Source organism: Epinephelus moara, chromosome 2 (assembly GCF_006386435.1).
Source record: "Epinephelus moara isolate mb chromosome 2, YSFRI_EMoa_1.0, whole genome shotgun sequence".
Taxonomy (NCBI): Eukaryota; Metazoa; Chordata; class Actinopteri; order Perciformes; family Serranidae; genus Epinephelus; species Epinephelus moara.
Window position 1 is genome coordinate 29,480,399 of NC_065507.1, and position 24,288 is coordinate 29,504,686.

The following is a 24,288-nucleotide window of genomic DNA, read 5'->3' on the forward strand; positions in this document are numbered from 1 at the left end:
CGGTCGCGGAGAAAAACCATAGAGAAGAACAGGTGTGAATTTGGACGCGCTATGCGTCGTTCTGGATGGACTCCTTGGCCTGCTGCTGCTGCATTTTCCCCAAAAAACGGGACAAATTGTGTCCCGGGAGAGATTTTTTTTTTCCCGGGACAGCTGATGAAAAAAGAGAACAATTCTGGGAAAAACGGGACGGGTGGCAACTCTACATTATAATCAGTTTATAAAAAAAACCCCGGACACCCCGGACGGGACGTGAAAAGTGGACATGTCCGGGCAAAAGAGGACGTTTGGTCAGCCTAAGTAACGTTACTACTGATAGTTAGATCAGAGTTTGACGATCCGGTGCAGGTACCAGATCAGCTCGGGCTGCTACACCGGCCGACGGACCTCATTTGCATAAAGTGAAACATAAAGTGAATATAACTTCAGTAATATACCTCGTCCATGAGCATTTCTCTGCTGCTGAAGCTCGCTCTGCCAAAAAAACTGCCACGGTCGGTTTCAGTTACACGGAGTGAGGAACGGAGTGAGACCCCTAGCGGCAGAAAATTACATATTGCACGTTTAAGGTGGAGCTTTCAGTTTTTGTATAATGCTGAATAGTTTAAAAAATGTAATGTTAGACCTACGACATTATTCTACGGAGACCGGGAGGTGACATGCATATGTTAATTTTTTTTTAAAACGCACGTGAATTAATGCATTAATTCATTGTGTAGTCATTGTGTAGTCCATTGTTTTACATGTTTGACATGTATGTTCTTATACTGTGGTTCTGGCAGAAGCATCTGTACAGGCTTTCCCCTCTTCCAAATGGACCAATATTGCACGCACAGCCTTTTAAACTATTGCTTTTATAAAACACGCGTGCGTTTTATAAAACACGCGCGCAGAATAGTAATAAAACGCGCGCGCGAATTAGAAAGCGCGCATGTTTTAAAAAAAAATAACATATGCATGTCACCTCCCGGTCTCCGTATTATTCCTCTAAAGCGAGAGTGAAGTTGTTTATATGAGCTACAAGCAGCAAAACCACAGGCCAAACAATCAGCCCATTCATGACAGGCGTGTTTTAACAGTCACTGCACTAGTATAAACATAATTTCTATTAATTTATTTCTTTTCTATATTTTTTTATGCTTTTCAAAATGTTTTTATCTGAACATGCTTCCACTTTCATTATCATGATTTTTTGATAAGCAGGGATTTTGAAAGAATTTAGTTGTCTTATAAGATACGTTCATGCAACCTGCTCACAGTATGATGTAGCTGCCTATTTTTCATGGCTGTAAGCCACTGAATGGAAACTAAATATTTTAGTTACTCTTTTTACTCTGTGTAGAATGGGGGGAACTCATTTGGGAATGTGACCCTGTGGGATCTACCTGTTGTCACATATTATACTGCCATGTCAAACAACATGCTCGGCACATATTAGGTGGCATGACAGCGGGATGTAGCAGTACATTCATGGAGGCAGATCTACTAGGTAAGGTCTATTCCACAGATCCTCCACAGAACAAATGGACACTATAGTGAGTATATATGAAGTAGCTGGGTGTATTGTTAATGCTTCCGTATCATTTATAATTTTCTTAACTTGTCCCATCGCATAACTACTTTGTGTTTTCTATTTGATAGGTTGTTACTGTTAATTCACGTGATTATGTTCTACACAAATGTAACAAGGATAAAGGATTTCTTCATCATGGGATTTGCTGGACTTTCACAGGAGTATTATGGACCTGTGTCAGCCCTGCTCTTTCTTCTCTTCTTGACTATAGCTGTAGGAAATATTTTCATTTTAGTGTTTGTGAAATGTGAAAGGTCTCTCCACAAACCCTCATATCTGATCTTTTGCCACTTGGCACTAACTGACTTAGTGTTTGGGACTATTACTCTGCCAAAGATTATATCAAAATACTGGTTTGATGATGGCATTATTTCATTTAATGGATGCTTTGCACAAATGTATTTTGTCCATTTTTTAGGGGCGACTCATTCTTTTATCCTGATGGTGATGGCCCTTGATCGCTTCATTGCAATTTGTGCTCCGCTGCGTTACACTGTGCTTTTCACAAACACCACTGTTTCTGTGCTTTGTGGAATATCATGGTTTATACCAGCATCATGGATGGTAGGTATAGTTTTTGATGCTCTTAGATTGCCTTTCTGTAATTCAAACATAATTTTGCAGTGCTATTGTGACCATTTAACAGTAACAGTGCTTGGATGTGAGAATGTACGAGAAATTCAGGTCGTTGCATTAGGTCTTGCCATGTTTAGTTTGTTGTTGCCTCTGGGTTTTATCATCTTCTCGTATTTTGTCATCATTGTTGCTGTAATGAAAATGTCCAACTCTGATGGCCGCCACATCAGGGCTCTGTCTACGTGCACACCACAGCTTCTCATCACATGTCTATTTTACATGCCGAGATGCTTTGTTTATCTTGCAAATAATGTGGGATTCATTTTGAGTGATCCATTTCGCACTGTTGTTATAATGCTGTACAGTCTTTTACCTGCTGCTATCAACCCAGTAATATATTGTTTCAAAACCAAGGATATCAAAGAAAACTTGAAGAAGAGATTTTTAACCAGGAAAATTAATAACAGCACAAATAAAGGATAGAATACAACATGGTCAATGTGCAACTGATAATATAGGGGAGCAATGTGCAATATATGACATCAAGTAGTGTGCTGTTTACTTTTGCTGGATCCAATGTGTTACATCTATGTTTACTTTTAAGTCACTGCATGGTCAGACTCCTCTGTACAATTTCTATGAGCCACAACACAGCCTGTGATCCTCAAGCAGGGGCTCCCTCAAGCCATGTTATAAGTTCACTGAGCTGTTTCTTTGTTGGGTCTCTCAGCTCTAGATCTACTTTCCTGGTCAGGGAGCCAAATCAGAATGAACTTACATCCCATCATAAAGCCTCTGTTTTTAGCAGATTATTGTAACAATGTTGTGCTTTTCAGGCATGAAAATGGGTCAGGGGTGAAAAGGTGAGAAGGATACGAGACCCGGCACCTGCTAGGGGGTCCCGGGGTTATGCTCTTCGATTGTTTTTTTTTGGTGGAAAAATGAGTTTCCAAATGCTCATATCTGATTTCTTTTAGATTTACTCTAGTGGTGGTCACATGCAGAATTACAAGACTGCACAAAAACAAAAGTATGAATGTATAACTAAGTGCAAATAAAGTATCTTTACATGTTTACATATGTTGTATAAGAGACGAGACCAGGGGCGGACTGGGACACAAATTCAGCCGCACCGCCCCACACACCGTCCCACACGTTTCTACCTATAATCCTCTATATGCTTGTACACACTACACAAACGCTGTCCTGAGAATCAACTGCATAATCATAATCAGCAGTTATTGTTTAATTCCAGACTATAAAACAAATGCAATAATATATTGGCCACAAATGGCGATGTGCTTATTATTTAACTTAAAATAAGAGCATATGATTCTATCCTAATGCATCTACATGGATTCTATGTATGTGACAATAAAGCCTGAACTGAATCTAATTTTATGCACAGTATAACTGTCTACCCTTTTAGTCAACTTATTACTACAACAAAAAAAATCCCACTTAATACTACTAAAAAGGTTTTCCTCTGGCTAAAATGTAGGTTATGCCTTCACATTGCACCTATCATATTTCTGGTCTCATCCTCCTCCTCATCACGACTGGGGTTAGTCTGTCCCTCAGCTTCATTGTCCTTGGGACTGGGAGCACCTAACGTTAATTACATGCATCCACAGGAAAAAAGCAAGCACATATTTTCTTTTAGTACAGGTTTAAATTATAATGACCTTATGCAATACCTAGTAGGCTAGTTGGCCTCTTGAAACGGACACCTAGAAGAAATACGCAATTTGCCAAAGCCAACGTTAGCTAACGTTAATGCACCTGCTATAATGGCACTATCATCTCCAGCTCCATCTCCGTCGTTAGCGACACCAGCAGCCTCAGCCCGTCAACCAACGCCGCGGCCAAACAGATCGGTTATTTTGGAGCACTTTGCTGCCTCTTCTTAAGTTTTTTTTATTCAAGTTTTTTAAACGCCACTTTTTTTTCCCCGGCTTTATCCATGTTTTATGTCTAACGGTCAAACTAGCCTAGTCTGCCATGAGTAATGACTGATGACTGCGGCTGAGCCAATCAGATTTCAAGAAAAACGAGAGCCTCTTTCGTATCGGAGGAGGCCGCTCTTATCTCCTCCTTCAAGCATCAACACACAAGATTGACACCTACGTTCCCATCTTTTTTCTGTGGCTTCGCTCCACAGACCAGACTCCAATTTTTCTCATCGGATCTACATGATTCACGTAGGTCACCTATTTTGTATTCAAAACGGCGAATTTCGCCGAAAGGTGAGCGATTTTCATGCCTGGCTTTGTTCCTACTGCTTTTTATTTGTTTGATTAATTCTTTTTGTCTATATTTTCTTGTTAGAAATTTTTTTGTGTCATTGTAAAGAAAGTAGTAAATTTGTTTTTAAGTGAACAAATCAAATGTATTACAGTGTTCTTTGTTTTTTGTAAAATAAACTAATTTTCTATTAGCACCTTGTGTCCATAGTAATTACATTTCAACCTTCAAGATATTGCTGAAGAATTTTTCTGGCCAAACCAAACCAAATTAATCTCTCTGTCTTAACTCCTGCACACTACAAAACACATCTGTTAAATATACATTAAGAGTGAGCTTCAGATAATGAAAATGATTTATTAGAGTGAAATCTGAGCAGATCAGGACTCAATATAATGAGTTCAACACTGAGAACAGGGGAGACACAGCTTCAGGCCAAGAGTTCCTCTTCTGTGCACTGGTCAATTTTGCTAATCTTTATAAACAGATATCTGCATATGAATTAAAATACATAGGCCTAAAGAAAAAAAAAGAAAAAAAAGAATAGAAAGGTAACTCGTCATTAGACAACAATTGATGGGTTCTAAGATTGCATTTTGGCCAGTTCCTTTATTGCTCTCCACGTGGACTGTTTACCCACTGCTGAAACATGATTGTTAACCCAGACTACAAACCGACTACAACCAGAAAGCAGTCTTGTACTATTGCCCACAGATTTGGAATACGTTTGCAGATATCTGTTTATAGAAACAAGGCGAGGCACAAAATTTTGATCTTAAATGAGTTCAAGTGACGGTCTATGTGTCCACAGCTTCAGCATGCAGGTCCTTCCTTTAACTTAATTTAGTGACAGTAGACTGCTATTTCCAAACGGCACAGATTAAGAATGCAGTGCATGTATTGTATGACCCCTTCCCTCCTGACCTTGCATGTGGAATTTGATAGCTGTGTAAAGAAGTATGCATATTTTACTGTAAAAATACATCTGTATTTTTTTAGGTCTCTAAGTATTTTTTTGAACCAATCCTGTATTTTGACTGGTCCTGATAATCTTGAAGTTCAAATTATGTAACTTATTACTATTAGATTAGATTGGGTAAAATATGAGGCATTTCATCTTGATCAGTTTAAACTACCATGCTGCTACAGCTCACTAAACACCGGCTGGCAGGTTGTAGTACCTTTAAAAAAAGTGTTACAACTAACCCCAATAACAACTGAAGACATTTTCTCTATCTATCTTACTCCTTTCAGCATGCCAGGAGAGTTGGTGAAAAAACCTAATAGGGGCATGCTATTGATGAGGTGAGGCAGGGAAAGACAGTTTGGTCTGTCCCCAAACAATACTCTGCCATATGATATTGAGCAGACTGTACAAAAAAACAAAAACAAACAACAACAAAAAACTCAGAGAAGGAGAATCAGTCAACCTGTTTTTATCCCACCTCGCCATTTACTGCCACTTAGCAAGTGGTCCTGCTACTAGGTAGCCTCCCGTGTCTGTTTTGGATGTTCACAGATGTTTTCTCAGTTATAACATGCACTGTGTCTTTTCAAAACACATTTCCATTTTCACAGGAAATGTACAGTTTCTGCTCGTTACATGCATACAGTTTTAATAAAAACTACTTAGGTAAAGCACTTCATTTTTTTTTCATTCATATGACACAATTCTTGCATAAAATGCAACACAAAGTGATGAATATTAAAGACAATCAAAACATTTGTGACAAAAAAAATGATAAACATGTATGATATAAAATAAAAACAAAAGATGAAATAAAATTCAGTCAAAACTGCAGGCAAGGACAAGATTGATGGACAACCATCAATCAAAAACATATTTCAGGAGAAAGCAATGGTAAATAGATTTAGAATGGTTTCCAGTGACATCAAAAATAGCTGGTGCCCAGTGCACATCATACTGCTGTGAAGAGTGTCTCGGTGTCGGTGTCTGACGCTGACATCCACTGACAAAACTTCAGTATTTGTTGCCAGCTGCCTCAGAAATAGCTGCCACCTGGTGTGTATCAGACCACAGCATAAGGCACCTCTGTGCATCAATATCTGACACCAAAATCACTGACAAAGGGCTGGTAGTTGACGAGTTGGGAGTGAGAACGGGCTGGATCAATACAGCTGCCCTGTGTGGGCTATCACAGCAGTCACAAAGCCAAAGAGCAGCAAGAGGATGTCTTTACTGATTACTGCTCAGTCCAGTGACCAGTCAAGCACACATGTATCTTGGACTCTCTTTATGTGAGGTATTGAGCATCTGACAGGCTCAGGTTAGCAGGTTACACCTTCATAGAAATTGGTTATTAGTGTATGTATCAGATTTTATGTGTATATTTTGAAATTGTGTAATTTTTATACTTCACTCATATTGTTACTTTTTACTCCAGGTTGTGTTACAACTTAACCCAGTAGTGGGGCAGGTTGTAACAATGGAACTCTTGACATTTCACATCAGTAAATTAACTTTTTAATACAGTTGGAGAAGTTGGAAACATTATTTGTAATAGAGAAATAAGAGCACTTTACGCCAAAATTTGAGAGCTCTAACACAAGAATTCAGCAAGTTATAGGTGCTGAGACAAAAACTGTTAGAGTCACACCTGGTCTCCCCCAGTATTTCTGATATCTTTGCTTTTTTTAGCCTTTAGCTTTGCTGCTCCACTGCCCCACCATGTTTTATCCATGTCACTTGACTTGTGGTCATCATCATGATACAGGCACAGTCAGCAAACCCATCACAATATTTTTCTTATTGCAAATACATTTATTGGTTAGTATTTCAGCATACAGAATTACTTAATTTATTTATTTGATTTGATAAAAAAACAAACAGGCTTGGCAACCAGTGGAGACTCAAGGACCTTTACCATCATTTCTCTTGGATTTTGAAGCATCAAAGAGCACAAAGATCCAAGGCAGACCTGTGCAACAGAGTGTTTCATTTTAACATTCAGCATTACAGACCACTGCATTCAATAAGTTGACAGAGTGATCTCTCAGGGACCTATTAGCTTGTCTTCTCTCTTTACCACATGTACAACATTATGTTTTGTTATAGCAAATTTCATCGACAACCGGCATTGTATCTAAGGGCCACATGGTTCAATCTGAGGCCACATGTAATTGTCCATTCACACTCCACCAGGACACATTAGGCTGAAAACATAACTTGAATTTTGACAGTTCTGAAAACCTTTAAATGTGAATTCACATAAGAAATGCAGCATCCTGAATATTCATGTACCGTGTAATGCACAGGTTACTTATGAAACAGACAAGACTGGACATATAGAACAGTTAGTAACATATGAATAATAAATGTGACATTTAAATTAAACATGGTTGTCTTTACATGGGTTTTATAGATTTAAGCATCCATCACCAAAGACATCATTTTACTGCCTGTTTAGACTGTGGTCAAAGTCCAAACTAAAACTATGAATTTTCATGACATTACTTATCATTAATGAGTTTTGATACATCAAAGTTATTTAAATAAAGTAACAGACTGCAAATATATTAACTATTTTTCCACCTGACCCATAAGCAACACCTATATTATGACGATCAAATAATTTCCTCTATGTCACTCTGCATATCATTATGACTGGGGTCATTGGGTAGGTTTGCTATATCCTCAAAGACGGGAGCATAGCTGCTAAAAGGTAGTTGCATATTTAAAATATTTTCCCACTGCTCAAACATACCGGAGGGAGCACTGTCAACTTCATGCTGACCTGCAGCAGAGTGACAGGTGTGCTTCAAAAATGAGATGAAAGGCAGGTTGCTTTGTTGTCTGATGCTGCCTGCTGACAGGGATGACTGATCATGTATACATTTCCTGCTGATAGAAAAGTGCCCGCACTCAGACTCCGAGCAGGTGAATGTGCTGTCTGTTTCACTGTCAGATGAGGCACCAGTCATCATAGTGGACTTGGTGGGTCCAGACCTCGGGGATGCTCGATGTGACATTGTTTTATCCTGAGGAGCGTTGAGTTTACTAATCTCTTCAAAAGTAAGGCATTGTACAGGTTCCAGGAAGTCTGCTTGCAAGAACCTCCTTTTGTAAGAAGGCGGTGTATGCTGGGTCTGCCCTGCATCAATCCTAGTCAACAACTGTTTGTTTAGGAGAGCCACATCTTGAGGCTTCGTAGGACTTTTTGCCCTCTCCTCACTGGAGCGTTCTTTCTTAAATCCTGATAATAGCATCCTCAAATCTCCCCACCGTTTAGGATCAGCTTTCACACACTTTGTGCTGTACATATGTTTGTGCCAGCTCAGCTTTAGCGAGGCAGTGTCTGAATGTAGTGCACTGGAGATGCTGCCGATTTCATAATATTCCAGCTCACTGTCAGGCACCGGCTGAACGCTTGACAAACCGGCATCACCGTAAAATTCCCCACCTAACCCCTGCTGATCAGCACTCACTGGGTCGTGTTGTTTCTCTTTTTCTGCAGATGCAGCATCTGTGAGCGTTCTAGTGTCATCAAAGCAGAACGCTACATTGTCTGTCCCATATTCTGTTTTCTGTGGCGAGGTACCACTCTGACACTTCACAGTCTGCTGCCTTGCTCTGTAAAGGGCGACAAACATTATTATAATAACCAAAATGGTGATTAGAGGAAGAATCACAGCTATGAGCCACAGAGGAGCGTTGCCCTGCTCCTCAGAGCATCGATCATTGCTCTCTGTTGTAGAGATGCAGACATCACAGGTGTGGTCAGAGATGTTATACAAACAGATGCAGGATCTGTTCTGCATGGCAGGTCCACACGCACTCCATCGCTTTTGACAGTGTGCTGAGACACAACGCCTCCTCGTGGTGTTCTCCTCAGAACAGGGCGAGGGGAGGCAGACACCATGAGAGCTGCAGTTCGACTGGACCAGAGTTGTGCTCGGGTAGACGTCCACCATCATGCTGTGTCCACTGAGAGGCAGAGTGTAATTGCTCACTTTGAAATACTGCACACAGCCAATGAATCCTGCCATAAAAACAGTTAAGTAAAGTTTATTATAGATGTAAAGAAAGAGGACTGAATATAGCACAAATCTCTATTCCCACACCAAACAAAGAGACACTTAACCTGAAGAAACCTCCTGTATGGAGTGAAAAAAAGCAATATGTTGCGATGTTCTGGCCCTCGTCAGCTGAGGATCAGCCCTAAAATCATTTTACTTTGGCTTATACGCAACAAAAATGCCCTTTTCTTTTAGATACAGCATCTTTATCTGTCAGCATGCCTTGTATGATACACCTAGACAAACACGCTGTGTATTCTTGACCTTGATTGACAGTACATGTACTCTGTAGTATGTGGCCAAGATGCGTTCAATGCAACAGAAAAATAATACATTATCATTATGGCTACTTATCTAGGTATTCGAGTGAATGGAAAATATAAGAGCCGACATTTGTAGGTCTTTTAATATCTAATTCAAACATTAACACTTCATTTCTCAGCTGACTGCTGTATAAATTTACCTGACTGTTGAAGCTTTGAATCATCTGTGAGAGCTGCACCAAAAATGATCTTTTCCACACTAACAGGAGTGAGATCCATACTGCGGCCAGTGATGTTCAAGACTGATTTACCATCTAGAACCAGAAAGGTGTTTTGTCCATTGCTGAACAAGGAGAGGACATGCCAGACCCCGTCAGCTACAGGAGAGTCCACAGTCAACTCTGACAGGTGTCCTGATAGTGTATCTTTGGAAATGTACACAGGCTTTCTGTCTTTTATCTGAATTGGACAGAGAAAAGCAACACATTTTACACTATAAACATAAATCCAAGATGAGTAAGTATCTGGATAAATGCATTCCATACTTACCCTCAGCACTGTGTATCCTGTCTGTCCAACAATAAATACTAACACTCCATGATCCTGGGTCTTGAACTTGATGTTAATCACTATTCGGTCTCTGGTGTTTCCCTTTTTTTCATCATCCAGCAAGTCCTTCAGCAGGTAATCTCTCTTGAATCGCTCCTTGATGACATACTCAATGTAGTCATTGCCATTAAATCGCAACACAAGCTGCTCTGACATTTCTATTCAAAATGACAGAGCACAGGAAAAAGGAAGATTAAATTTAAAGGAACAGTTAACCCCAAAATCGACAATCCATTTTTTCCTCTTACCTGTACAGCTATTTTTCAGTGTAGATTATGTGAGTGCTGGAGAAATCAGCTGCAGAAATACTTTCTGTCCAATCTCATGGAACTAGATGGCACTTGGCTTGCGGTGCTCAAAGACCGCTCGAAAACATCTGGAAAAACTCAACAGCAATGTCTCATTCCAGAAATCATGTCCGGAGACGGAAGCATGCATCTACTGCTAGCTCACATAGCATCAACTAACAATGCTAACATAACATGCAGCTCAGCCCTTGAGGATGTGATTAATGTTTACATGACTGGTTGTCATGAGCACTTGTCCATGAGTAGATGGACACTTCCTTTTGCACAGTGATGAGGTAGTTCCTACATGAAAATACTTACAATAGTGTCTGTGGAATCTCTTGTGTAAGCCGTCATATCTGAAAATTGCTGTTGAGTTTTCCAAATGTATTTTTGGCACTTTGAGCACCACAAGCCGAGTACTGTCTAGTTCCATTATATTGAAGAGAGGGCAGACATTTCTGTGGCCGATATCTCCAACATTTGGCAACTCACACAAAAACAATCTAGACTGATAAACAGCACTACAGGTAGGCCTAAGAGTAAAAAATATGTTTTTGATTTGGGGTGAACTGTCCCTTTAAGATAATAAAAAAACAGTCCTGTGACTTAAAAGATATCTCTACCTTTAGCGCAGTTGCTTCCAGTAAAAGGGCTTTTGCAGTCGCAAAGATAGTCAGACCAAAGGTCAAGGCACATGCCACCATTCTTACATGGATTGCTGTGACATGGTGATGGTGTTGTCCGAGGACATCTTTATGAAACAAAAATGAGTCACAAAGACAAATTGCTATAATGAGGACATGTACAAACATAACAGTCAGATACATTTTCTGTGTTATGTAAATAAGCTAATAATGTAGTTTTTCTAAGATATTTTCCATGCTTCATGTTTTTTTTGTTTTTTTTACATTTTGCATTTATAAGATGAGACTGTGGAGAGATGTTAGCAAGTGAGTTGGGATAGAGAGGTTATGATGTACAACGAAGGTCCCCAAACCAGGGATGTTGTGACCACAAGATCAGTGTTCCAAACCCCTACACCACCAAGACACTCTGATAATATCGTTTAAATCATAGACCCTCAAAGTTTATTATTATACTGGGGAAGTGTATGTTATATGCTTACCTATCTAGGATGTTATATGTTGCAAGGGCCATTGCAGGTCGCAGCAGGATGCCATTCACATGAATGTTACGAATGCATCCAATGAAGTCATGTGTTTTAATCTGAGCAGGACGCAGTAAAATAGATTCAAAAGTCCTTGTTCCTCCAAATGTCATATTACTGCCAACATCTAGTGTTCTGGTTGTAGGAAAAAACAGAGAGAGGTTATTCATAAACATTAAAACACAGCTAAAACCAGACATTATAAATTGTGGGACATTGGTAATTATTATTTCATCACTACCTCATTAAGCTACTGCCATCACTTTGTGAAAAACAAAATCCACTGTTTTCAACATCTGTGCAGTTGTCCACATGCAGAGAACCCATCTGTGAAATACAAATAGGGCTACATTAGTCTTTTCAGATTTACTTTTCCATTCTAAAAATGCTATCTTATTAACCCTGTGTATGCGCTGACATCAAAAACTCACATTCCCAATCCTCCTGACAGTGACACTGTGAAAATATCCATCTGCCACTTGCTTTTGTGTCTGCAGCCTCACAGGTCCTGAGCCCAGGTCATAAGAGAGATTTATGGCCCCATCTAATATCTCCAGTGCAAAGAATTCCCTGCTGGACGATCCTCCAGGGTTGTACAGGAGCAGGGAGTTCCTCTGCACCGTTGCAAACTCTAGAGAGATTAAATTAGTCCTGCGATCCAATGGGGGGAACTCCATGAAGGACAGCTCCTCAAAGCCATAACTGTGCTCCTCGCAGTGGACTCCACTGACTCCTACAGTCATGATGAAACACAGCATTTGTACATTTATTGAAGCTTGGAAAAGTTAGGGTATAATTCATTAAATATAAAGGAACAATTCTAAATATTGCAAACTACACGTATTCACTTTCTTGCAGAAATGTAGATAAGAGTGATACCACTCTCATATTCTGTCAATTAAATATAAGGCTACAGCTAGCAGCCAGTTAGCTTATCTTAGTACAAAGACTGTGAACGGGGGATAGCAGTTAGCCTAGCTCTGTGCAAAATGCAAGGGGTAAAATTGTGTAATTTCACAGGGAGGTTATGTGCCAGACTATTTCTTGGGTGAGCACATAAGAAAGCTAGTTTATATTGAAAATTGTCTCTTTTTTTAGGGGGATTACTTACAGATTACTTCTGATTAAGTACACTGGTACCTTTTGTCTCATCTTGCCTTGCAAAAAATCCGAGCCAAGAAATAATCCAGCACATTATCGAACACACAAAATATGACAAGTTATTTAGTGAGATGTATGATTTGTTAGCTTTGAATAGATCCAAGCTAGCAGTTAGTCTATTTACAGTATTAGTGGTATGCTAAGCTAACCTAACCCAGTGCTGGCCGTGGCCTTATGTTTAACAGACCGACACCAGAGTGGTATTGATCTTCTTATCTAACTTTCTGCATATAAACATATTTCCTAAAATGTTTAATTTTTGCTTTAAAAAAAATGTCTTTATACATTATTCTTACCAAAGGGGCAATGACAAGAGAATCCTGTCTGTGAATTGATGCAGCTGCCCTGAACACAGGGGGCTGATCTACAGTGGTCTATGAACTGCTCACATATTTCTCCTGGAAAAATAACAAGTAAAGCCCAGACTCTGAAAATATTCTGTAATCTATCCATGTAGAGTAATGTCATTTTTTAATACACCAACAAAGTCTACCTTCAAATCCAGGCACACAGTGACAGCGATATCCATCCACAGTGAGAACACAAGTTCCTCCATTTTGGCACTTCATCTTTCGGCATTCATCTCCATCAGTAGAGCAGAAGGAGCCAGAGAAGCCACTCTGACAGTGACAGTAGAAACCTCCTTGGGTATTCACACATGTGCCTTCATTCTCACAGGGATTCACCTCACATTCGTCAATGTCATCTTCACACAGTATCCCTTTGAATCCGGCTGTACAGGTGCAATTAAAAATCTCTTTGTGTGGTGACACAAAGATGACCGCCGAACTTTCAAGAACAGCAACATCCTGGCTGATGTAAATGCCCTTGTTGCATGTTGCCCTGTTTTGACAAGGGCTGGTGAGACATGGATCACTTGTGATGTGAGAAATCGTCACATTGCTCTGAGCCTCCAGTAATTTCTTATGCCCTGCAGAGATACCACTGGCTACCTCTCGGCTGAGATATTGACCATTGTAATTTTTAACTGCAGCCAATAGAAGGATTTCATTGCCAATATGTTTTATTCCAAATACATGAGTCTTAGATGCCTGTAGGTTAAACAGACTGTCCAGAGCTTTCACAAACCGCAAATACTTGTTGGACAAAAACTCTCCCATTGAGGATGATGACACATAGAATAATATGCAGCTGTCTATAGAAGCATTTGTAAAACCTTTGTAGTTTACATAGATGCTGTTGTTGACTGGAAAGTGAAGCTGGTCTGTAGCTTCGATAGTGAGGTTAAATGTAGCCTCGCCTTGAAAAGGAGACGACCACAGCTCACATGTGCCATAAGGTATTGTAAACATATTTAGTTGCCCATTTTTGATGGCACAGTTGAATGAATCAGACTCATCCTGATCCTCAGGATGGACATTACCAATCATGCCTCCTTGAAAAGAACTGCCAAAGTATTTCACCTCGATGAAGATATTTCGAGGCAGAGAAGGGTTATCGTTTTCATCCACAATCTTGATGTGGATCATTGTTGTTGATGACAGCGGAGGGACACCTGCATCCCTAACAGCCACAAGGACTTGATACGCAGAAATGTGTTCCCGATCAATAGTCCGTGTGGTGAATAAAACTCCATCAGGAGTCAGTGAAAAAGCACCACCTGTTGAAGAATTTACCAACCAGTAAGTAAAGGGTCCCTGGTTTGGTGGCAAATCAGAATCAGAAGCATTTAATCTGGCAACTATTGTGCCTTGAGGCTGATTTTCCTTCACTTGAGCCTCAGTGAATGAGAGTTTGGGAGCATCATCATTAACATCTTCAATAGTCACAATGACATTAGTGGTTCCAGTGGCTGGTGGAGAGCCATTATCAGTGGCTATAAGAGTCAGATTATAAACTGGCCACAGTTCTCTGTCAAGAAGAGAGTTTACTGAAATAACACCACTGGATGGATCCACCGCAAAAGACAAGTTTGTGTTTCCATTTTCAATACTGAAGAAGAAATGATTCCAGTCCAAGATGGAGTCCTCATCCAGAGCACTCACAGTAATCACAGATATCCCAGCTTGGCTGTCTTCTGGGACACTAGCCAAATAAAGTGCAGAGGTAAAAACGGGTGCATCGTTCGTGTCGATCACACTGATGTGGACTACAGCTTCGTCTACATTCATGCCAGTGATCACACCAGAGTTCTTAGCCAGAACTTTTAAAACAACGTTACTGTTACCTTGTTTCCTCAAACTGCCAGTTGTGTATATCTCTCCAGAAAGTTTGCTGATTTCAAAGCCCATATGTTTGTTTTGACCAAACATCAGGTAAAACACCTGACCTTCAGGACCTTGGTCATGATCTGTAGCTGTAACTTTTCCAATCCTAGTTCCAACAGGAACATTTTTAAATACAGAGAAGTTATATTCTTTTTTCCTGAATGTTGGCATAAACTCATTGACATCTGAGATTTGGATGATAACATGTGCCAAACTAAATAAAGTTTGGCCGCCAGTGTTTAAAGCTTTGATTGTTACATCAAAGATCTGCTCTTGCTCATAATCAAACACATCCAAAGTGGTGATTGTGCCATTTCTTGAATCTATTGCAAATTTATCCACATGGCCAGCAATAAGTGAGTAGGATATTTGTGCATTTGCACCTGAATCAGCATCAGCAGCCTTAACATCTAGGACATGTATTCCAATTTCTGAGTTTTCAGGCACTGATGTGGTAAACTCTGAAGATGAAAAGACTGGAGGATTGTCATTCACATCCATAACGACCACTGTAACATTTAACATGCCAGTTTTAGACACCCAGCCTCCATCCATGGCTTTGATTTGGAGATGATAAATAGCTTCTTTTTCAAAGTCAAGCTCTCTGACTAGTGTTAGCAGTCCAGATGCTTCTCCTACAGAGAACGGTAAATATTGATTTTCTGGGGTAATGCAGTACATGATAGCGCCATTGGGACCATAATCCCTGTCTTCTGCTTGAATTTTCCCAATTACTGAATCTAACGGCAAGTCCTCAGGGACAGAGTAAATTACATCCTGCTCTCTAAAGTGCGGAGAGAATTGATTCCTCCCAGTAATTTCAAAAGTGATTTCAGTCTGTGATGATAAAGAGGGGGAGCCCTGATCTTTTGCAACAACTAACAAAGTGAAAAACAAATTTACACTCTCCACCAAACTTTGATGCAACATTACTTTTCCATTGTCGGCTTGGATCCAGAAGAAATCAGATGCATTACCACCATTCAAAACATATTCAATACTGTCGCTGGTGATGCCAACATCCCGATCTATTGCTGTGAACTGGGCCACCTCAGTACCAACAGCCATGTCATACGTGATAGCAATCAGACGCTGGAAAGGCAAGAAAATGGGTGGGTAGTGGTTATATGGTTCTAATCTCACTGTGACAGTGGTGTTACTGTACAGAGGAACACTGGCACAATCGAATGCAATGACTGTAAATTGGTAGATTTCAAAAGACAAGTTATGTAACATCAGTGGCTGCTTCGTATAGATTTCACCAGAGGAAGCGTTCACCCAAAACTCCTCATTCGGAGGTTCAATGACATACAAAATCTCACCGTTTAGTCCCATGTCTGCATCAGCAGCAAGAATCTGCACAACAAACACCTCTTCATATTTTGTCTCAGGGAGAACAATGCTGTAAAAATGATCAGAAAATACTGGCCTGTTATCATTGACATCTGTAATGACTATAGTGACGTCAGTGCTGATGCTCCACGCTGAATCATTTGCGTTTACCTTCAAGATATAATGATTCTGCATCTCCCTGTCTAGAAGTCTTTCAACAGTGATGTAGCCAGTGGTGAAGTCAATAATAAATGGCATGTTATCACTTTGGTCAATGATGGAGTAATTAATTACTGCATTGGTACCAGTATCATCATCAGTTGCAGTAACTTGAATAATTGTATGTCCAATGGGGGAATCCTCCGGTACCTCTGTAAAAAAAATCTCAGAAAAACGAGGTGCGTTGTCATTTCTGTCCAAAACAACAACAATAACAGTTGCTCTGTCTTTATGAAGAGGGTCGTTCAGTTCTGCAGCTTCAACTGTGAAATTGAATTCTGGGGTATTTTCTCTGTCTAAACTCACAGTGGTGCTCAGTAAACCATTTTCAGGGTCAATTGTGAAAAAACCATCAGTGTCTCCTTCTGTTATGTTGTACTGCACAATGCCGTAACTGCCTGAATCAGCGTCAATGGCGAGAACGTCACAAACCCAGGATGGCGGGGAGTTCTCAGAAACCTCACACCTGTACTCAAGTTGGGTGAACTGGGGGAAGTTGTCATTTACATCACTGATGTTTAAGTGAATTTCTGCAAATGATGAGAAAGGAGGCGAGCCAGAGTCCCTGGCTTCTATCAGCAAAGTAAACTCCTTTTTGTTCTCATAATCCAGTGGGTTTTCCACTGTCAACGCTCCAGTCAGCTGCTCCACATGAAACATGTCTTCAAAGTTTCCAGAAGATAGATAAAACGAAACAGGCTCAGCTCTGATGCTCGCTGCAGAGACAACTGCCACTAAGGTCCCCACTGGTTCGTCCTCTGAGAGAGAATCACTCAGAACATCCACGTTCATCTCTGGAAACTCAGATATGTTCTGAAACCTGATGCTGATGGTGGTGATGTCAAATTTAGGATTTTCTCCAGCATCTTCCACATGTACATTGACAATGATATCGTCCGTTCTCCGTAGAGCACTTGAAGAGAATACAGTGCCGCTGTATGGATGGATGGAAAACAGATCTGAACTTTGTCCATATAATGCATAATGTAGCTCTGCGTTCATCTCAGTGTCTCCATCTGTTGCTCTTACTGCACAAACAACTGAGCCTGTAGAAAAAAAAAAGACAAACAAAATAAATCTTTCCATCCCATCAAATCCATGTTATCCAGGATAAAATATATAACTGTCATGTTGAGGTAAAAGCTCTCACCTGGAGCCATCTCAGTTGGCACATAGGCCACATAGGGGCTGTTCATGAACTGGGGCCAGTGGTCATTAATATCTCCAATGAGCACAGTAACAAGCACTGAGCTTGATAGAGGCTGAGTAGGATGCTTATCACTGCCAATCACAATCAGCCTGTAAATGGCTACTGACTCCCTGTCCAGAACATCAGTTGTAAAAAGCTCTCCAGATGTTTCTTCAATGGCAAAAGGCACATCAAGGTTCTCCATGGAATACCTGAGTCAAAAGACACAATATCCAGCCTCTCAGTGTGCTATCATAAAGTATAAATCAAAATAATGTATATAGAAACAAGGATTGCTTAGCATGTTCAGCAAATACACAAAAAAGACTACTGTTTAAAAAATGTTGATCCTAATGTTGGGCTACCATTCTTAAAGGTCCAGTGTGTAAGCTTTAGGGGCATCTACAGCATATTTCCATACACATGTACTGGCTTTTCTTGACTCGCATTGACTCAGGTGTCAGCCCAGCATGGCAGTGATTTGCAGTGATCCGTAACAACAGGGTTACCCACTTGAAGGTGTGTCTTTAACTGATAACGCACTTGTCTTGGGTCAATGAAATTTAAAAGCAGTGGGCTGATCCATGGCTGAAGTCCCCCATTATTTTGCTGGGAGTGTTGTTCCATCATACAACATGACAGGTAAAAGAAGTTTATCTGTTGGACGTGAGCTATTTGCAGGGGTGCAATAAGAGCCTGTTGTCTGCAGCTCTTCATCGAACATCTCACTGTGGCTGGCTCTGCTTGTACTCTTTCTCCCTGCCGGATTAATGGACTTGCTTTCATTCAAGAATAGTTGCTAACAAAGTTCAGTTAATTCGGTGATAAAGCTATGATTGTAAAGCAGCAAAAAAAGGAAAGTAAAAAGAGCGGCGCAGCAGAGAAACTAAACTTCAAACCACAAAGATTACGTTAGAAGCTACAAAAGTACTGCGAGTTGAACACACAGGGGAAACATTTTTCTCTCTGGTCTCCTGCACAGACATTACCATCTGCTGACATCTGACAATGGAAGTGAAAACAGGTACAGCATGGTTTGACTCAGCATGGCCAAAAGTGCCAATGGAGAAGCCCTACTATTGGCCAAAATGGTAATATAATTTTTAAAACTGTATTGTTGTTACCTCCATGGAGTTTGCTGTGTTGTTCTACAGTACCCCAGAATGGACAAACCAAACACTGGCTTTAGGTAGTTCTCCAACCTCACCACTAGATGCCACTAAATACTACACACTAGACCTTTAACATCCAAAGTAGGCCCCTGCTAAAAACTTGTAAGTTTAACTGCACTTTCTCAAGAATGAATTATAGACAGTACTTATAAACAACATTGCTTTCAAATTTTAAGTGTCTCTTTTACATGACATTTTACCTTATTTCCCCACTGACACCCTCATCAATGTCAGATGCAGTTATCATGGCAAACACGGTGCCTGTAGGACTGTCCTCAGACACTATGGTGTTGTAGACTTCCTCAGTAAACTCTGGATGGTTATCGTTGACATCATCCACTATGACATGTATGGTTAGAGTACCTGTTAAAGGTGGCAGTCCTTCAAATGACAAAGTAAATGATGCTGCATCAAACAGGTTGAAGTGACACTGACAGTAAAAAGATTACAGAACAACATATTTGAAGGTTAAGTACATTTTAGCTTTGGCCTGAATCACCTGCATCAACAGCAATGATTGTAACGAAGTACAATGATTCCCTTTCTCTGTCCAGGCTGTGTAAAATTTGAAATGTGCCACTGGGAGTGATGGAGAACAAACCATCACTATTTCCTTTCTGTATGAAGTAGGTAAGTTGGCTGTTGACACCTAAATCTTCATCCAAAGCTGAGACCTGGTTAAAGAAGACATAAACAATCTGGAAGTTAACGTCAAAACATTCTGTATTCAATATTCAGTGAACACTTGGGTTAATAGGAGACAGAAGCACCTGATGTGTAAGGTAAGACGGGTCCTCCTCATTCTCCATGACATGTATGGAGTAAAGAGGAGGAGTAAAGACAGGTGCAAAGTCGTTGACATCCGACACTGTGACACTGACAGCAGCAGTAGCAGACCTGGGTATATTCCCCTGATCGACAGCTGTTACAGTTAAGGTGTAGTTTGAATCCCTCTCCCTGTCCAGTTTGTCCATGACTGTGACGACACCTCGAACCCTGTCCACTACAAATGGACTCGTCTGGGTCAATATGTATCGCACTTGTCCATTTGTCCCGATGTCTCGATCAAGAGCCAGAACCTGCAACAGGCTCGTTCCTCTGGGTATATCCTCTCTGACCGTCAGACTGTAGGTGCTTTGAGAGAATTCAGGGTCATGGTCATTCGCATCCTCGACATGCACTGTGAAATTCATCGTGGTTGCCATCCTGGGTGAGCCTTTATCAGCGGCTGTCACAGTAACAGTCAGGATATCTACCTGCTCTCTGTCCAATGGCTCTTCTAGGTATATTTGTCCACTCCTGATATCGATGCTAAACACGCCACCAGAAGTGTTGTTTAAATAGTATAAAACCTCCGCATTGGACCCAATGTCTTTATCCTCAGCATGTACAGTCATTATAACAGAATGAAGTGCAGTGTCCTCTGCTATGCCGACTATTTTGGCTGACACAAACAATGGAGCATTGTCATTCACATCATCAACCACCACGATAGCGTGGGCTGTGCTGGTGAACTGTAAAGATAGAGGCTGAGCACATTCACTAGCTGTCACAGTCAGACTGTAAAGGGATTGTCTCTCTCTGTCTAACTCTGAGTTCAGGCATAAACTACCAGCTGTGTTTATGAAAAACACGTCCTCTTCATCGCCACCGACCACTCTTAGTTTAGACTTTCCATTGTCACCTGGAAGAAAGGAAAAGATTACACGCGATTATACACGATGTTAGCACACAAATATGAAACTGAAATGTGCAAACTTTCACAAAACATAAGATTTTCAGGCATTTTCACAATCAAATAAACTAATAAATGCAGGGGCATAGGTTTTGTTTGAACACTGGGGGGCTGGAGGTTTGGGAGTCAATGTCTTGATTGTGAATTTTCAGTACAGTAGTGCTCTACTACCTTCATATTTTTTATTAAAGGAGAGACAAATGCACATGTTCTAGATATTGCGTTGGACCCTGCCCGGGGCATTCTGACTGAGATTACTGCACACAGGTCAATCCACGTAATGAGGACACATATTTCATTGTTATGATTTTTATTGCTATGATTAATTCAAAGATGAGGATGATGATACTAAGTACAGAAAGTGAATAACTTTAGAGAAAAAAAAGTGTTATCACACATAGCTATGGCATCTCATTAGCTTTGGTTGAACTGTGCAATGCAGTGAGGAATATCCATTTAACCTCCATTAATTGCATAGACCTATAAATCCCCAGCTGGTGCAGCATGTGAAAGAGACGATACAGGGAAGTGGAAATAAATCCTGTATTTGTGGTACATGAGTGGTGAGTGTAAGGTATGAGTAGACTTTAAACTATTTATGTAAAAATAATAGCATTAATTCCCCAAAACATATACAAGTATGATTTTTAGTTGAGGAATAAAGTGGTCAGATGTTGCTGGCTGCATTACAAAACCATAAAAAACAACAAAGGACAAACATGAAAACAAACAACAGTTAATATGTAATACAGTACAAATTCCCTTTTTTTTTTATTAAAATGTACATTAAGACATTTTTATCTCTGGAATTTAGTCATTCTTATGATTACATTGTGTGTGTATATCTAATCATTAAAAATTGCTTTTTACATTGGCCCTGTAAGCACAAGGCACCACAAATTAATATACAGACACAACACAAGCAGCTGAAGAAACATCTTTATCAATTTAACAACACATGTACAGCATTTAGAAAACATCTTGACCAACTTGATGACACACAGAATTATCTCTTTGGTGACACATGCTCAGCTTTTTGAAAAAGCGCTGCAAGAAGCCTACAACACAACAGCAACTGTTTTCAGGGGGCACTAAAAAATGATCCATGCGTCTGGGACATGCTTGTTGTTGTTGTTTTTGGATTATGAAGTTAAAGTTAGCTGTCTGTCAGTGGGGTTAAAAATGACCTATAGTTTAAGTTTTCTGGCTCATTTTAACACTGTGATGTCATGAATCAGATATTATTGCAAACATCTGCTGTTAACCTAGCATTAGCATAATAATATCTGAATCATGTCATTAATGATGAATAGCTGACCTCTATAACCTCATAAGCCACAAACCATGGCAACAAGCATGTCCCAGCGGTGTGCATCACTTTTTGCAGCTTGCAGTTGTTGTGCAACACTTTAATTCATGTTTTTCTATGTCATAAAGTTGTCTAAGATGCTTCTGAGATGCTTGAGTTGTGTCTGTTTCCATGTGTTTTCTTAATTTGCAGTGGGTTGACCTCTCAGGGTCACTGTAGCTTTTAGCTGTATACAAATTTAAATAAACTCTATATGGTTTTTGTCAATATTATAAATTTCATTAACAAAACTTAATAAACATTTAGATGCTGCTTGAGATTGGTAAGGTGCATCAAACAGAATTTTGAAACCTGTGCCAGATATGAGGCCAGTTTCTCAGTCATGGCCACCAGAGGGAGCAATTCCCAAACATGCATGCATACGCATTGCTGAAAAAGGACAGGTGCTCACTTGAACATTGAAAAACTTTGCAAACATTTACAACTTTTCCCAGCCATCCATAAATGCTTCTTTTTTATCATGTTTTTTAACTGTGTGTAACATTTCTGTTAGTCATGTTTTGCATTGCAGTTTTTGACACTGACTGTTGATTACATTGTCTTCTGAGGATGCATATCATTTTGATATACATACATATAGATAGAAATGTTGATGTTTGTCAGTGCTGCTTTGAATCTAATGAGCGTCTGATTGATTGAAGTGATGGAGAAAAAAAAGTATGGCTTCAAATGCCACAGCAGCCATAAAAATGTGACATCTGCTGAATGCTGAATGAATGCTATTTCAGCTATACTTTTGCACTTACCATCATCTTTATCTGACACACTCAAGGACAGGAAGCAGGTGCCAGTCTGTGCGTCCTCAGGCAATGACGCAGTAAAGGTCTCTTGACTGAAAACAGGGGGGTTGTCGTTCACATCCAACACATTGAAATACACCCTGACACTGGATACCTGTGAGTCCCCCTGCTGCACCGCCACAGAGAGTATGTAGAATCTTTGTGCTTCGAAATCCAGGCTGCGGGATAATAGGAACTCCCCTGAGAAAGGGCTGAGGAGGAACAGGTTCTCTCCGCCATCCTCCTGCACTGAGTATTTGATAGGCGTGAGACTTTCAAACAAGGTTTCCACCTTTCCCACAACTGTTCCTGTCAACACATGGATAATGCATAATCACTGGGGATCTAGGGATTATAAAATTAAAATATTTGGCAAAATTATTATCAAAACACAGGTCCTGAACTATAGTAATTATTAGGAATGAGTATAAAATCACAAGTTAAACAATGTTTAAAAAATTATCATGTAATACTAAAATTAACATTATGGATTTGTGCCTAATTTACATGGGGAAAGGCCTCGCTGCACGGATGACTGACCTGGTACTGTGTCTTCTTTCACATCAAATGAATAAACAGTTTTGGAGAAAGCCATCTGTGTTCGCCATCTGTTATGGGAGTGTAAGCTGACTGTGCCATGCTTGGGCACAGCATCAATAGATGTATAAAACCAGGAGGGAAGCGTATGCTGCCTGGAGACGTTATCTGGAAACTGTGTCTCACTGCTCACATTCACTGCATTTCCAAAAGAAGGTTCTTGAGAGGATGGAGCATTAAACACCTGAGGAACCGTAGAAAAAAGAAAGAAATTACTCTTGGTTTCTTGTTCAAGGGAAATATGCATAAATAGGAAACTTTTGGAGCATTTAAATGATAGATAGGTACTTCATTTTCCCAGAGGGAGATTTGTTTTTACAGCCTGTACACATGCCACACATTTAGATGTGCTATAAACGTATAAAGTTGATAAATGATTAAATTAAAACAGTGATTAAACTGTGAAATGATCAGTTATCTCTCACCGCTACAACACATGAGTCAACAGGCCAACTTACCAGAAAATTAAACAATAAAACTGTGTATGTTCTCCAATGTCCAGTAGAGTCCATTATAAAGTTAACTTCCTAAGTGCCTCTCACTTGGTCATTATTGCAAAATTGAGTCAGAAAATAAGATCCTGAGCAAAACAAAACAGACATGGCTTTAAAAAGTGAAGTCCTGGAAACTGCAAAGCATTACCTCCCCACAAGACCAGCAGATGGAAAACTATAAAAGCTGTATCCATAGTGATTACTCAATCTTCTCAGCTTGTAATCCTGACTGACACGCCTCTTTGACATCACT

General features: G+C 40.0%; 3 protein-coding genes across 3 annotated transcripts; 1 reads left to right on the forward strand and 2 right to left on the reverse strand.

Moving 5' to 3' along the window:
- The first annotated feature begins 1,430 nt into the window (after positions 1-1,430).
- Positions 1,431-4,541, forward strand: LOC126404861 (olfactory receptor 52E8-like). Its single transcript, XM_050068224.1, has 2 exons — positions 1,431-1,489; positions 1,992-4,541. The coding sequence occupies exons 1-2, from the start codon at positions 1,444-1,446 to the stop codon at positions 2,630-2,632; spliced, it is 687 nt and encodes a 228-aa protein (XP_049924181.1). The 5' UTR covers positions 1,431-1,443; the 3' UTR covers positions 2,633-4,541.
- Positions 4,542-6,931: 2,390 nt separating this feature from the next.
- LOC126405847 (protocadherin Fat 4-like) lies at positions 6,932-14,226 on the reverse strand. Its single transcript, XM_050069826.1, has 9 exons — positions 13,415-14,226; positions 13,218-13,319; positions 12,192-12,493; positions 12,002-12,087; positions 11,719-11,895; positions 11,216-11,343; positions 10,243-10,460; positions 9,894-10,152; positions 6,932-9,393 (listed from the first exon to the last, which is right to left on the reverse strand). The coding sequence occupies exons 1-9, from the start codon at positions 14,040-14,042 to the stop codon at positions 7,979-7,981; spliced, it is 3,315 nt and encodes a 1,104-aa protein (XP_049925783.1). The 5' UTR covers positions 14,043-14,226; the 3' UTR covers positions 6,932-7,978.
- Positions 14,227-15,763: 1,537 nt separating this feature from the next.
- Positions 15,764-24,170, reverse strand: LOC126406970 (protocadherin Fat 4-like). The gene is made up of 10 exons (XM_050071594.1): positions 24,000-24,170; positions 23,485-23,725; positions 22,912-23,253; positions 19,832-20,745; positions 19,561-19,735; positions 19,262-19,442; positions 17,851-18,101; positions 17,007-17,746; positions 16,083-16,241; positions 15,764-15,784 (listed from the first exon to the last, which is right to left on the reverse strand). Exons 1-10 carry the CDS (start codon positions 24,051-24,053, stop codon positions 15,764-15,766), a joined length of 3,078 nt encoding a protein of 1,025 aa, XP_049927551.1. The 5' UTR covers positions 24,054-24,170.
- Between the last annotated feature and the right edge of the window lie 118 nt (positions 24,171-24,288).

What these genes read in the sequence shown, in the direction of transcription:
- LOC126404861 (XM_050068224.1), top strand. Translation starts at nt 1,444, where the DNA reads ATGACAGCGGGATGTAGCAGTACATTCATGGAGGCAGATCTACTAG. An exon ending in CATGGAGGCAGATCTACTAG is followed by an intron (nt 1,490 to 1,991) that starts GTAAGGTCTATT and finishes TCCATTTTTTAG; the next exon opens with GGGCGACTCATTCTTTTATC.
- LOC126405847 (XM_050069826.1), bottom strand. Translation starts at nt 14,042, where the DNA reads ATGGGAGAGTTTTTGTCCAACAAGTATTTGCGGTTTGTGAAAGCTCTG. An exon ending in GATGGCAGTAGCTTAATGAG is followed by an intron (nt 11,896 to 12,001) that starts GTAGTGATGAAA and finishes TCCTACAACCAG; the next exon opens with AACACTAGATGTTGGCAGTA. An exon ending in CAGGATACACAGTGCTGAGG is followed by an intron (nt 10,153 to 10,242) that starts GTAAGTATGGAA and finishes TGTCCAATTCAG; the next exon opens with ATAAAAGACAGAAAGCCTGT.
- LOC126406970 (XM_050071594.1), bottom strand. Translation starts at nt 24,053, where the DNA reads ATGGACTCTACTGGACATTGGAGAACATACACAGTTTTATTGTTTAAT. An exon ending in CGTCTTACCTTACACATCAG is followed by an intron (nt 19,736 to 19,831) that starts GTGCTTCTGTCT and finishes TTCTTTAACCAG; the next exon opens with GTCTCAGCTTTGGATGAAGA. An exon ending in TCCAAGCCGACAATGGAAAA is followed by an intron (nt 15,785 to 16,082) that starts GTAATGTTGCAT and finishes CGTTCTCTGTAG; the next exon opens with GAGAAGCATCTGGACTGCTA.